The sequence below is a fragment of the Papio anubis genome, chromosome X (assembly GCF_008728515.1).
Source record: "Papio anubis isolate 15944 chromosome X, Panubis1.0, whole genome shotgun sequence".
Classification (NCBI taxonomy): Eukaryota; Metazoa; Chordata; class Mammalia; order Primates; family Cercopithecidae; genus Papio; species Papio anubis.
In genome coordinates this window covers 34632046-34644222 of record NC_044996.1, presented here as the reverse complement: position 1 = coordinate 34644222, position 12177 = coordinate 34632046, and the positions used below count along the sequence as shown (strand labels likewise).

General features: G+C 46.7%; 1 protein-coding gene across 1 annotated transcript; it reads left to right on the top strand.

Annotated features, from left to right (window-relative positions):
* Positions 1 to 614: 614 nt before the first annotated feature.
* SLC25A5 (solute carrier family 25 member 5) lies at positions 615 to 4102 on the top strand. Its single transcript, XM_003918197.3, has 4 exons — positions 615 to 1423; positions 2453 to 2939; positions 3162 to 3302; positions 3687 to 4102. Exons 1-4 carry the CDS (start codon positions 1313 to 1315, stop codon positions 3842 to 3844), a joined length of 897 nt encoding a protein of 298 aa, XP_003918246.1. The 5' UTR covers positions 615 to 1312; the 3' UTR covers positions 3845 to 4102.
* The last annotated feature ends 8075 nt before the right edge of the window (positions 4103 to 12177 follow it).

The following is a 12177-nucleotide window of genomic DNA, read 5'->3' as shown; positions in this document are numbered from 1 at the left end:
GTTGCCGTTTTCAACAGTCATCCTTATTTTTATAAACATTGTTATGATTATTCAGACACGGAATTTGTGATTACACTCTCTGCTCCTGTTCTGAACCTGAGGGAGTCCACTTAAGCTAACAAGTAGGTTTTTGAGGACATGTGTGGCAAATGCTTACCCAGTGAAGGGATTAAGGGGCTCAGTAAGCACTTGTCCATTGGCACAATGGCTGCCAATCTAATTCTATTGATTCCTCTAAATGTTTCTGGAGTTCAGAAATCTATTCGATCCAAGGGCACTTTACCTGGGGTCCTGGGAGCCAAATGTCAACGTAGTTCTTAACCTTCCTAAGCCTCTTAACCTTCTGGGTACAACCTCTATATTTACCTTCTGGCTAAAATCATTTCCCCACCCCCAGCCCAGTCCTTTGGACTCTCCCAGGCCAATTCCTGGCAAGGTCTTTGTTGAACTGTATTTGCAAACCAGGGTCTGGGGCACGGTGGCAGTTCCTTCGTCTGTTGTTCCCTTAATTTCGTCTGGTTTCACTGGCTCCAGGACAGTGCCCGGTCTAGGGTGGGAAGAGTGAGGCACTCACCTTGGTGAAACACAACTCAGTAATTAAGACAAATGATTTTTAATGCACTATTTAAAAAAAAAAAATCAAAAGCAATGCAAAAATTCATGATGAACAAATGATCAGCATTTGAAATACAGACAGGATCCCAACCTGCACTTGCATGACTTTGTCTCGCTTGCCTCACCCTGATTTCAGCCTTGACACTTCAATTAAACTTTATTTACAAAACAAGGGGGCCGGCCAGCAGGATGTTTGCCCATACGACTTTTTTAAAGTATCACATTAACTATTGTTTATCTCGATGACTGAAGGGTTATTTTGGCATCCCTGTAACAAATGCGTCTCACCCTAGTTCTGTTCCAAGGGTTTTTGTCCAGGCACACCGTGACCTCACCGTTCCTACCCACTCCGAGGCCTCTGTCAGGGTCCAGCGTTCAAGTCCCGGGTGTCCTCTGGACCCGCCCCTTCCTCCTGCCGGGTCAGGTGCCGAGGGCGAGCCCGGGCGGCGCGGAGAGCGGTCCCGGCCAGCCCTCCACGACTCCTCCCCCTGCGCGCTGGGCCACTCAGCTGCTCTGCCGCCCAGCGCGCCGGGGCCCAGACCCCGCCCCGGCCCCGCCTCCGACGCCTGCCGCTCCGGCGCCGGCTCCCCCTATATAAATCGGCCATTTGCTTCGCTCCGCCCCGCAGCGCCGGAGTCAAAGCCGGTTCCCGGCCCAGTCCCGTCCCGCAGCAGCCTGCCTCCTCTTTCCTTTCAACATGACAGATGCCGCTGTGTCCTTCGCCAAGGACTTCCTGGCAGGTGGAGTGGCCGCAGCCATCTCCAAGACGGCGGTAGCGCCCATCGAGCGGGTCAAGCTGCTGCTGCAGGTACGTCCTGGGATCCAGGAGCCCAACCAGGAAGTTGGGGGAAGGGTCGCACAGAAGGCGGGCGCCCGAGGGGTGGCGGGGAGCGAACTCTAAAGACATGGCCAGGGAAGCGGCTAGGAGAGGCCAGAGCCGGGCGCAGAGGCAGAGCAGAAGGCAAACTGGTGGGAGGCGCCTTTAGTGACCTGAAGTTGTGAGTCTAGAAAGGGGCCGGGGGCGGAGAGCAGGACCAGGCTCTCGGCATCCCCGAGGCGGCCGACTCGGATGGAGCAGTCCCTGAGTGACGGCCTCCCCGGGCCTGGGCGTCAAGGGCGAAGGCCGAAAGCCGGCGTTAGAAAGAGGAACGCCAGTTCTTAACGAAGACCTCAAGGTCGCGGCAAGGAGATAACTGCCCGGGGAAGGCCATGCGCCCGGGTCCGGCGGCCTCCCAGCCCGCGGACGCGCTCAAACCTCGCCGGGCCGGAAGCCGGCGCCGGGAAGCGCGTGTTCCTTTTACGTCCGCCTCCGCGCAGCCGCGGCCGCCGCGTCCCCTCCGCCTGCCTCCCTGCGCCGCGCGCTCTCCAGTGCTGGCTCTAGAGGGCGCCCCTGGGCGAGCGTGTAGGGGTGCCGGCGGCGGCGCTCGGGTCACCTCTGGAAGCGGAGTGGGGGCGGAGCGAGACGGAAGCAGCTCAGGAGACCTGAGGCGTAGGCTGCGGTCCCCAAGGTGACCGCGCCCTATGTGGGACTCGCCCTAATGCCTCTGAACGTGGGTTTGAGGTAATGACCTTTATCTCAGGTTTAAAGGTCACGAGTCCGCTGGAGGATGTCCCCTCTCCACTCAGAGGGGTGGAGGCTTAATACCTCTGGTGCCGATCACCTCTTCCCCTGTGACAGCCTCATATGGTTGGGAGGCTCCAGCCAGTATGATACACGAAGACTAGATTTGGGAGAGGGGAGCCAGCCTTAAAGGGTATTGATCCATATGGCATATGCTCTTCTCTTTCCCTTCCGCATGGTTATAACTGTCCCTGTTGGCTTCTTCCTGTCTGTTAGGTGCAGCATGCCAGCAAGCAGATCACTGCAGATAAGCAATACAAAGGCATTATAGACTGCGTGGTCCGTATTCCCAAGGAGCAGGGAGTTCTGTCCTTCTGGCGCGGTAACCTGGCCAATGTCATCAGATACTTCCCCACCCAGGCTCTTAACTTCGCCTTCAAAGATAAATACAAGCAGATCTTCCTAGGTGGTGTGGACAAGAGGACCCAGTTTTGGCGCTACTTTGCAGGGAATCTGGCATCAGGTGGTGCCGCAGGGGCCACATCCCTGTGTTTTGTGTACCCTCTTGATTTTGCCCGTACCCGTCTAGCAGCTGATGTGGGTAAAGCTGGAGCTGAAAGGGAATTCCGAGGCCTCGGTGACTGCCTGGTTAAGATCTACAAATCTGATGGGATTAAGGGCCTGTACCAAGGCTTTAACGTGTCTGTGCAGGGTATTATCATCTACCGAGCCGCCTACTTCGGTATCTATGACACTGCAAAGGGTAAGTTTGCTGTGGGCTTTAAAGTTGTGTTCTTAGGAGACAATTTAAAAGAGCGTTGTACCAACCTAACATTCCAAGAGCTAGAGAGTTTTTTTAATTGCTGAAGGAAGCCAAGATCATCCAGTGCGATCCTCATGCACAGATGACATGTTTAGGGGATGTGGGGAAAGGAAGTCAGTAAAACTCTACTTTTTGGTAAAAGCATCTCTTTCATATTCCCAGGAATGCTTCCGGATCCCAAGAACACTCACATCGTCATCAGCTGGATGATCGCACAGACTGTCACTGCTGTTGCTGGGTTGACTTCCTATCCATTTGATACTGTTCGCCGCCGCATGATGATGCAGTCAGGGCGCAAAGGAAGTAAGTTCCCCTTGAGCAGAAGTTGCAGGCGTGGGGCAAGCTGCGGCCACAAACTAGTGATGCCCACCTTTAGAAATGGCTGTCTGTCCAAGTCAAGGGATGGGGTTGATAGCATCTGTGTCTATTCCACAGCTGCCTTTGATCCGGCCCTTCAGATGCCTATGAATGAGGGTGCTTAACTGGTATTAGAGATTAAGACCAGTGGGTAGTCTGTGTATTCCTGTGGTCACAGCATTAATATTTCAGTGTTGCCCATGCTAATGTGTGAATGTTGGGTTTAAAGCTGATGTTCTTAGAGGTAGGGCTCTGCTTTATTTAGCCTAGTGAATCTTAGGATTTTTCATCGGCCTTCAGTCACCAACTCTATGTCTTTATTCTTTGCAGCTGACATCATGTACACAGGCACGCTTGACTGCTGGAGGAAGATAGCTCGTGATGAAGGAGGCAAAGCTTTTTTCAAGGGTGCATGGTCCAATGTTCTCAGGGGCATGGGTGGTGCTTTTGTGCTTGTCTTGTATGATGAAATCAAGAAGTACACATAAGTTATTTCCTAGGATTTTTCCCCCTGTGAACAGGCATGTTGTATTATATAACATATCTTGAGCATTCTTGACAGACTCCTGGCTGTCAATTTCTCAGTGGCAACTATTTACTGGTTGAAAATGGGAAGCAATAATATTCATCTGACCAGTTTTCTCTTAAAGCCATTTCCATGATGATGATGGGACTCAATTGTATTTTTTATTTCAGTCACTCCTGATAAATAACAAATTTGGAGAAATAAAAATATCTAAAATAAATTTTGTCTGCAGTTTATTTTCATATAAAAATGTATTTTATATTTGAGTGCTACATTTGAATAAATACTACCTTTTTAGTGAATGCTACATTTTAATAAATGCTACAATATCTCTGGAGATGAAGAACTGTCTTTTTAAAACCAGTTGTCCGGTGGCTCAAGCCTGTAATCCCAGCACTTTGGGAGGCTGAGGCAGGCGGATCACGAGGTCAGGAGATCGAGACCATCCTGGCTAACCCAGTGAAACCCCGTCTCTACTAAAAAATACAAAAAACTAGCCAGGTAAGGTGGCGGGCTCCTGTAGTCCCGGCTACTCGGGAGGCTGAGGCAGGAGAATGGCGTAAACCCAGGAGGCGGAGCTTGCAGTGAGCTGAGATCCGGCAACTGCACTCCAGCCTGGGCAACAGAGCAAGACTCCGTCTCAAAAAAAAAAAAAAAAAATTGTCAGCCATCCACTTAACAAAGAATAACTTGGTTGTGCCACCTACCAACATTTCCAACACATTAGCAAAGGAATTCAGGCCCAGTGCATCCAAAAAACATTGTTCTATTCTCTATGGATGGTCATAGCTGAATGAGCTTTCTCCAAGAAATACTATGATCCCACCTTTGGTAGTCCTATGGTTATTAATCATGAACCGTGAGCTGGATTGTCCACTTTAAAATGGTTACATTTGTTTTATGACTATCACCTCATTTAAACAAAAATTTTTAGAATCAATACCAATTTCATCGAGTTGCCTTCATCCATTTTCACCTGGCTCAAGCCTTTTTTTTTTTTTTTTTTTTTTTTTGTTGGAGTCTTGCTGTGTTGCCAGGCTGGAGTGCAATGGTGCAATATTGGCCTACTGCAACCTCTGCCTCCTGTGTTCAAGCAATTCTGCCTCAGCATCCTGAGTAGGTGGGACTATAGGTGTACACCACCACGCCCAACTAATTTTTGTATTTTTAGTAGAGATGGTTTCACCATGTTGGCCAGGATGGTCTCAATCTCTTGACCTCATGATCCACCCACTCGGCCTCCCAAAGTGCTAGGATTACAGGCATGAGCCACCGCACCCGGCCGGCTCAAGCCATTTTTAAAAATTCATTTATTTATCTATCTTTTGAGATGGAATTTATTTTGCCCAGGCTGGAGTGCAATGATGCAATCTCGGTTCACTGCAACCTCCCCCTTCCAGTTTCAAGCAATTCTGCCTCAGCCTTTTGAGTAGCTGGGATTACAGACACCTGCCACCATGCCGGGCTAATTTTTGTATTTTTAGTAGAGACAGGGTTTCACCATGTTGGCCAGGCTGGTCTTGAACTCCTAACTTCGCGATCTGCCCATTTCGGCCTCCCAAAGTACTGAGATTACAGGTGTGAGCCACGCGCCCGGTCTCAAGCCATTTTTAATCCCATTCAGAGTAGAGGATTAGAGCTGGCACAGTTACATAGTGCTGAGATTGCAGTGCTGTTAAAGATTATAAAGAGGGCCAGACATCGACCACGACCTCAAAAACTCACAGAGGAAATAGCATCTACATTTTGCTTCATGCTAATAAGCCCAGTCAATGGAGGGCATTTATGTTTATTTTCAATAAACCCTTATTTGGCATCCATGTGACAGTGTTTGGACTTTCTGTATCTCTTGATTAGGGCTCAAATCCAGTGGATTTTGCCATGAGATTTGTACAAAGAATAAAGCATTATGTCTGTCAAGCCACAACATTAAAAATGATAGGGGCCGGGCGCGGTGGCTGACGCCTGTAATCCCAGCATTTTGGGAGGCCAGGGCGGGCGGATCACGAGGTCAGGAGATCGAGACCATCCTGGCTAACACGGTGAAACCCCGTCTCTACTAAAAATACAAAAAATTAGCCAGGCGTGGTGGCGGGCGCCTGTAGTCCCAGCTACTCTGGAGGCTGAGGCAGGAGAATGGCGTGAACCCAGGAGGCAGAGCTTGCAGTGAGCCAAGATTGCGCCCCTGCACTCCAGCCTGGGCGACAGAATGAGACTCCATCTCAAAAAAAAAAAAAAAAAAAAAATGATAGGATGGGTGCTCCATGTGCACATGTAAAGCTCATTCCGGAGGAACATGCCACACACTGGCATGTATAAGAGCTATTCACAGAGAGGTCTGCACGGTATGGATGAATGCCCAAAGATCCCAGAGTTTATGTTTGTCCTCTGGCCAGGCACCTGAATCATAGTATAGCTTAGTTGTTAAGAATTCTGTTCTGGTATCAAAGAGGCCTGGGCTGAAGATCTGGACTCTGATGCTCAGTTGTGTTAGGCCAAGTTACTTAATTTCTCTAAACCTTGGTTTTCCTTATCTATAAAATGAGGCTATTAATAATGACTGTCTCAGAGGGTTGTTACAAAGATTAAATAATTTATGCAAAGCATCTACCATAGAACATAATAAGTATTACATAAATGGTGACTGACAATTCTTAGGAGGCAGATTTCAGGGGCTCTAGAATCAATCAGACGTACCTCGATTTTAATTCTGGCTCTGCTGATAACTGTGTAACTTTGGGCAAATCACTTAATCCCCAGGAGCCTCAGTTTCCTCGTCTGTGAAGTGGGAATATAATAGCGCTCATATATTTCTTTCCTTCTTTCTTTTTTTTTTTTCTTGACACGGAGTCTCGCTCTGTCACCCATTCAGAGTAGAGGATTAGAGCTGGCACAGTTACATAGTGCTGAGATTGCAGTGCTGTTAAAGATTATGACATCTTTAACAGCTGGAATGCAGTGATGCGAGCTCAGCTCACTGCAACCTCCGCCTCCCAGGTTCAAGCAATTCTCCTGCCTCAGCCTCCCAAGTAGCTGGGATTACAGGCATGCACCACCATACCCAGCTAATTTTTGTATTTTTAGTAGAGATTGGTTTTCGCCATGTTGGCCAGGCTGGTCTCAAACTCCTGACCTCAGGTGATCTGCCTGCCTTGGCCTCCCAAAGTGCTGGGATTACAGGCGTGAGCCACCGCGCCTGGCCTGCTCATATATTTCTTAGGGGTGTTGTGAGTGAGGGTTAAGCACAAGAAAGCATGTAGAGCCAGAATTATGGTGCCTAGCATTTAGCAAGCACTCCGATGTGAACTTTCTCATAATATGGCACCCAGGTTTGTTGAGTGAAGATTTGCCCAAGTACAGCATTGCTTAAGAATGAATTCAAGCTCACCTTTCTTTTTCTGCAACAGACTAGACATACTATATTGTGTAGCATTTATACAAAATAAACTTCAGCTTAGGTGTTTTTCAGCTGTAGATTTTGTTCCTGAAAGGGGATAAGAGGCTCTCCAGTAAGGGCTGCATACACGATGCAAGAGGACCCAAGCCCCTTTATGGTTATTACAATAGATGTGGACTCACTGAGCTGGCAGCTATTAAAATAAACCTAGGACCAGGCATTAATGATCAGAAAGCAAGAAGTGGTGCCTCCTGCAATTGGGTAGCTGACATAGATGAGGTGGGGGGTTTTTTTGTTGTTGTTCTTTCTATTCTTGTTCAATGATTTTTGAAATTTAATTTAAGGACAAAGTGGTTTTAATCTCGCCAAGCTGTGCACGATAGTGCTATAGAATTCATTATGTCCATTATGCTCATGCGAACGTTGATGGTACACAATCTTAGCAACACCCTAATTTATGCCGTTGTTTTGTTACTATTCAATGCATAACAGGATCCGTGAAGCCTGATTCCAGGTGAGAGAGCCAGAACACAGGTCAGCTTGTGCACAGCCGTGCTTCCTATTCCAAGGCCCTCTGCACTCAGTGACTGGAAGCAGCGTGCTACGGACGCTCCGGAACGCCGGAGAAAGAAACGAGGGGTGTCTTCCCAGACGGGCAGTTTTCGTGAATGGTAAGTCATTTAAACCATCATTTTTGTATCAAAAGAGATGCAGAGATGCTAGACAGTCTATTAATTTGAATGCATTTTAAAAACATAAACTGCAAAGAGAGTTGTGGTATACAAGAGCCATTTCTGGCACTGCCCCCAGACTCCTGGGGAAACCAATTCAGTCTCCTCTGCCATTATAGATACTTCAGGAGAAAAATTTTTTTAAAGTACTGCTGTACTGTATCATAGATTTTCAAGCATCCGTGTTACTGGGGTAAATTCTATTTCTCCTTTGAAGTTTGTGAACGTAGTATTTCTAATTTGCTTTTGAGGTTTTTAATAGTTAACATCTGTACATGGTAATAAAAGTCAAATAGTAAAGAAAATATGTAAAATGAAAAGTAAACATCTTCCTGTCCTGCGTTTCCCATCACTAGTCCCCTCCTCAAAAGTCACCGTTATTAGCAATTTCTTGGCTATCCATCCCCCCAAAACGAATGCATATTGCTGTAACGGCCGCTGATTTGTTTTATCGGAATCGTATTCTGACCACTTGGATTCAAAATGGCATGATTCTTTTAGAACCGAGTCAGACTGTGGAGTACCAGGACTAACAGAAGCTGTCGGAGGCAGGAGGGCAGGGAAAGGGTAGCTTCCGGACTCTGAGCAAGGGTTTCTAAGTGTCGCCATTTATTAAAATCCTAACCTGGGTATTTTGTTTGTTTGTTTGTTTGTTTGTTTTTGTTTTGCCGGGGGGAGGTTAGTTTTGGCCGCTGAGTGACCTGGGGACAAGTCACTTCTAACATCAGGGTCTTGGTTTCTTATCCTTGAATGGAGAAATTTGGGGAACAGACAAACTCTAAAGTCCCTTCTAGTTTAGACGTCCTCCAGCTCCATCATTTTTACAGAAAGCAGAGCCGGTGAAAAGACTGGGATTAGGTGATTTAATCCTTTCAGAGAACATTTTAAAATATCTAACACAGTCGTAAATGAATAGTCTCTGACTCAGAGCAGTCATTTACAGACGGTGTGAGTGGGTTGGCATTGGCAAGTAAAATTACGAATGTAAAGATTTACATTAATTTCAGGACCAAGAAGCTGAGCAACAAATTACAGCTCAGTGTTTGGGTCAGAGGTGCTCTGATTTACCTCAAAATAATTAACATCTGTCTTCTCAAAGCCTCATCTTATTATGTGTAATGTGCACTTCCGTATGCAGGTTGAGATTTATTTGAACAACAAATATTAGGCGCTGCAATTTTGTACACAAAAATGCCTTGTGTTCCACTCCAAATGTTTGGAGGAGCTTTCCTATCATTTCAGCCATTATTTGCTTTATGTGCAGGTGAACAAGGTCAGATGCATGGTGCTCTTCTTAACCAAAGGCTTAAGAGAGCCTTTGGTATCCCGGCAACAAATATAAACAGTGTTCAAGCGACAGATTGGGCAGTTGCTTTCACTGGACCCTCATCAGAGACAAAACTGAGTTAAATTAAAGGAGTCTATTAATCCTTGGCTTTTCCATGACTATCAGGGAAGGGGACAGTGAAAGGAGGGGGTTATTTTGATGGCGAGCATCCATCCTGGGATTTCATTTCCTTGGGCAACTTTCGTAACATGGGGAGGCAATTTAGCACTGTTGAGATTTTAGAGAACATGCCGAATTTGATCTCATGGCATGTCACACTGTCTCTAATGTTTTCAGTCCCGAAATGGAGATGGTTATGGTTGCAAAGGCATAACCAGAATAAAGTATCAGTTAAATAGCTGTTGACTGGTAACTTCTGAGGGCCTCGTGTTTGGGAATGAAAAGGAAAACTCTTCTGTCTAAATGAGCTCCAATACCCGGTTCGGCAAGAAACAGAGACATCTCATGGGCAGAGGCAAAGGCAGATGTACTGTGGAGCTAAGGATGCTTCCCCTTTGAAGCCACCCTTTGCATGGGCCCCTCCCAAGCCCTAACCACGTATTCATTTGGTCATATGGTTTGGCAACATTTTCAAAAGATACATTTTGTGTTTTTAAAAAGAGGGAGCCAAAATCATATAAGCTGACACTTCCACAAAACCCAGATGCACTCCTGCCCGTGGAACTGGAGTAGATGAAGGAATTTGGAGGCAGCCCTGTACATCAGGGAGAGGTCTGGGGTTTCCTCACCACCTGACCTCCCTCAGAGCACACCACTCCTCTTCTTTCTGCTCAGGACTCGCTCATGAGAAGCTTTGAGGCTAGAGGTCTCATTTTCAAATACCGAACTTTCTTACTTGACAACAATTCAACTTTTACTTAACTGTTTTGTGCCTTAGTTTCCCCATGTGGAATATGGGGATAACATTAGTACCTACCTCATAGGAATAGTGTGAAGATTAAAGGAGTTAATATATGTAAAGTGCTTAGAACAATGCTAGGCACCTGCTTTACACAATTTTGCTCTTATTATGACTATTACTGATTTGTTTTTGTTTTTGAGACAGAGTCTTGCTCTGACGCCCAGGCTGGAGTTCAGTGGTGTGAACTTGGCTCACTGCAACCTCCACCCGCTGGGTTCCAGCGATTCTCCTGCCTTAGTCTCCCGAGTAGCTGGGACAACAGGTGCACGCCACCACACCTGGCTAATTTTTGTATTTTTAGTAGAGACAGGGTTTCACCATGTTGGCCAGGTTGTCTCGAACTCCTGGCCTCAAGTGATCCAACCGCCTCAGCCTCCCAAAGTGTTGGGATTACAGGTAGGAGCCACTGCACCTGGCCCAACTGTTATTGTTTTATTGAAATGCTTTAAATTATTTTCACTTCATTCATGGGAGAATGGTTTAATGGATTTTTCCTTGACCTGCAGATTTTCTAAAACAGTCTCAAGAAAATGCTATATATACTATAGAAAGTGGATCTCACACACACACACACACACACACACACACACACAGAGAGAGAGAGAGAGAGAGAGAGAAGGTTGTAAAGAAAGAAAAGGACATTTTTGGAATGGACTGAATGAATAGAAACATGTGCTTATGGTGATAATCCTGAGCTCTAACTCAGAGCCCTTATTTTACAACACTGATTATGAAAGAGACCAAAGATCAAAGATAAATCCGTCCTGCCTCACAACCAGACTGCATTGCTCACCTGACCCAGGGGCCACTGTGTGATCACCAAGATTCTTCTCACAGCTTCCTTTGCTCTTGTAGTATTTCAAGGAATCCATGAGGTCCCAGCCTGATTACCCAACCATATGACTTCACTCCCTAGGGAAAGAAGCTGCAGGGAGGAGAAAATTTACCGAGACCTTTAGAAGCAAAGGATCTCCTTTCACTTTTACAACTAAGTCCAGGGTTCAGGAGTCCATTTATTACAAAAATTGAGCCTCATAGTGGCTTTACCCCGGAAGTCAAGATCAGGGGGTAAAGGTGCTTGGGCTTCTGGGTAAAAGCATGCTGTTTGCCAATTAGGACAGAAAGCTAGGAGTTTGACTACTGAAATTGTAATCCCACTTCGGCTCCATGCTTCTTTGTCTTCGGTCATATCACATCCCGTCACTTGTTAGTGGCTCAGTTTGTCTACCAGGAAACCTGGAAATCGACTTTCCTTGTTTAAGCTACAATATAATTTCTCAAATCTACTGTGGGCTGTGGTTCTTTTTGGAGTTTCTAGGGCTAGACAGATTGAATTAAGTTAAGCCGCATCTTCAGATTAAACAATCGATACAAACAGGTAACAGTAATTTCTCTAAAACTACAGAATCAAGATCATAGCTCATTATTTTGACATCTTATATGCCAGATGTTGTGCTACACACTTTACACGGATTAACTCTCCCGATTGTCTCAACAGTCCTGAGAGGCAGGTATTATTATTCACTCCATTTCACAGCTGTGAAACTGAAGCTTAGAGAGGTGAGGTAATGTCCTCTGAGCTATCTGACTCGGCAAAAGGTTTCTTTTTTTTTTTTGAGAGAGGGGTTCGCCGTTGTCCCCGGGGGAGGGGAGTGGCCGCGTTTCCGGCCACTTGCAGGTTCGGCCTCCCGGGTTCACGCCATTCTCCTGCCTCAGCCTCCTGAGTAGCTGGGACTACAGGCGCCCACCACCGCGCCCGGCTAATTTTTTGTATTTTTTTAGTAGAGACGGGGTTTCACTGTGGTCTCGATCTCCTGACCTTGTGATCCGCCCGCCTCGGCCTCCCAAAGTGCTGGGATTACAGGCGTGAGCCACCGAGCCCGGCCGGCAAAAGGTTTCAAAGAGAACTTCAAGGTGA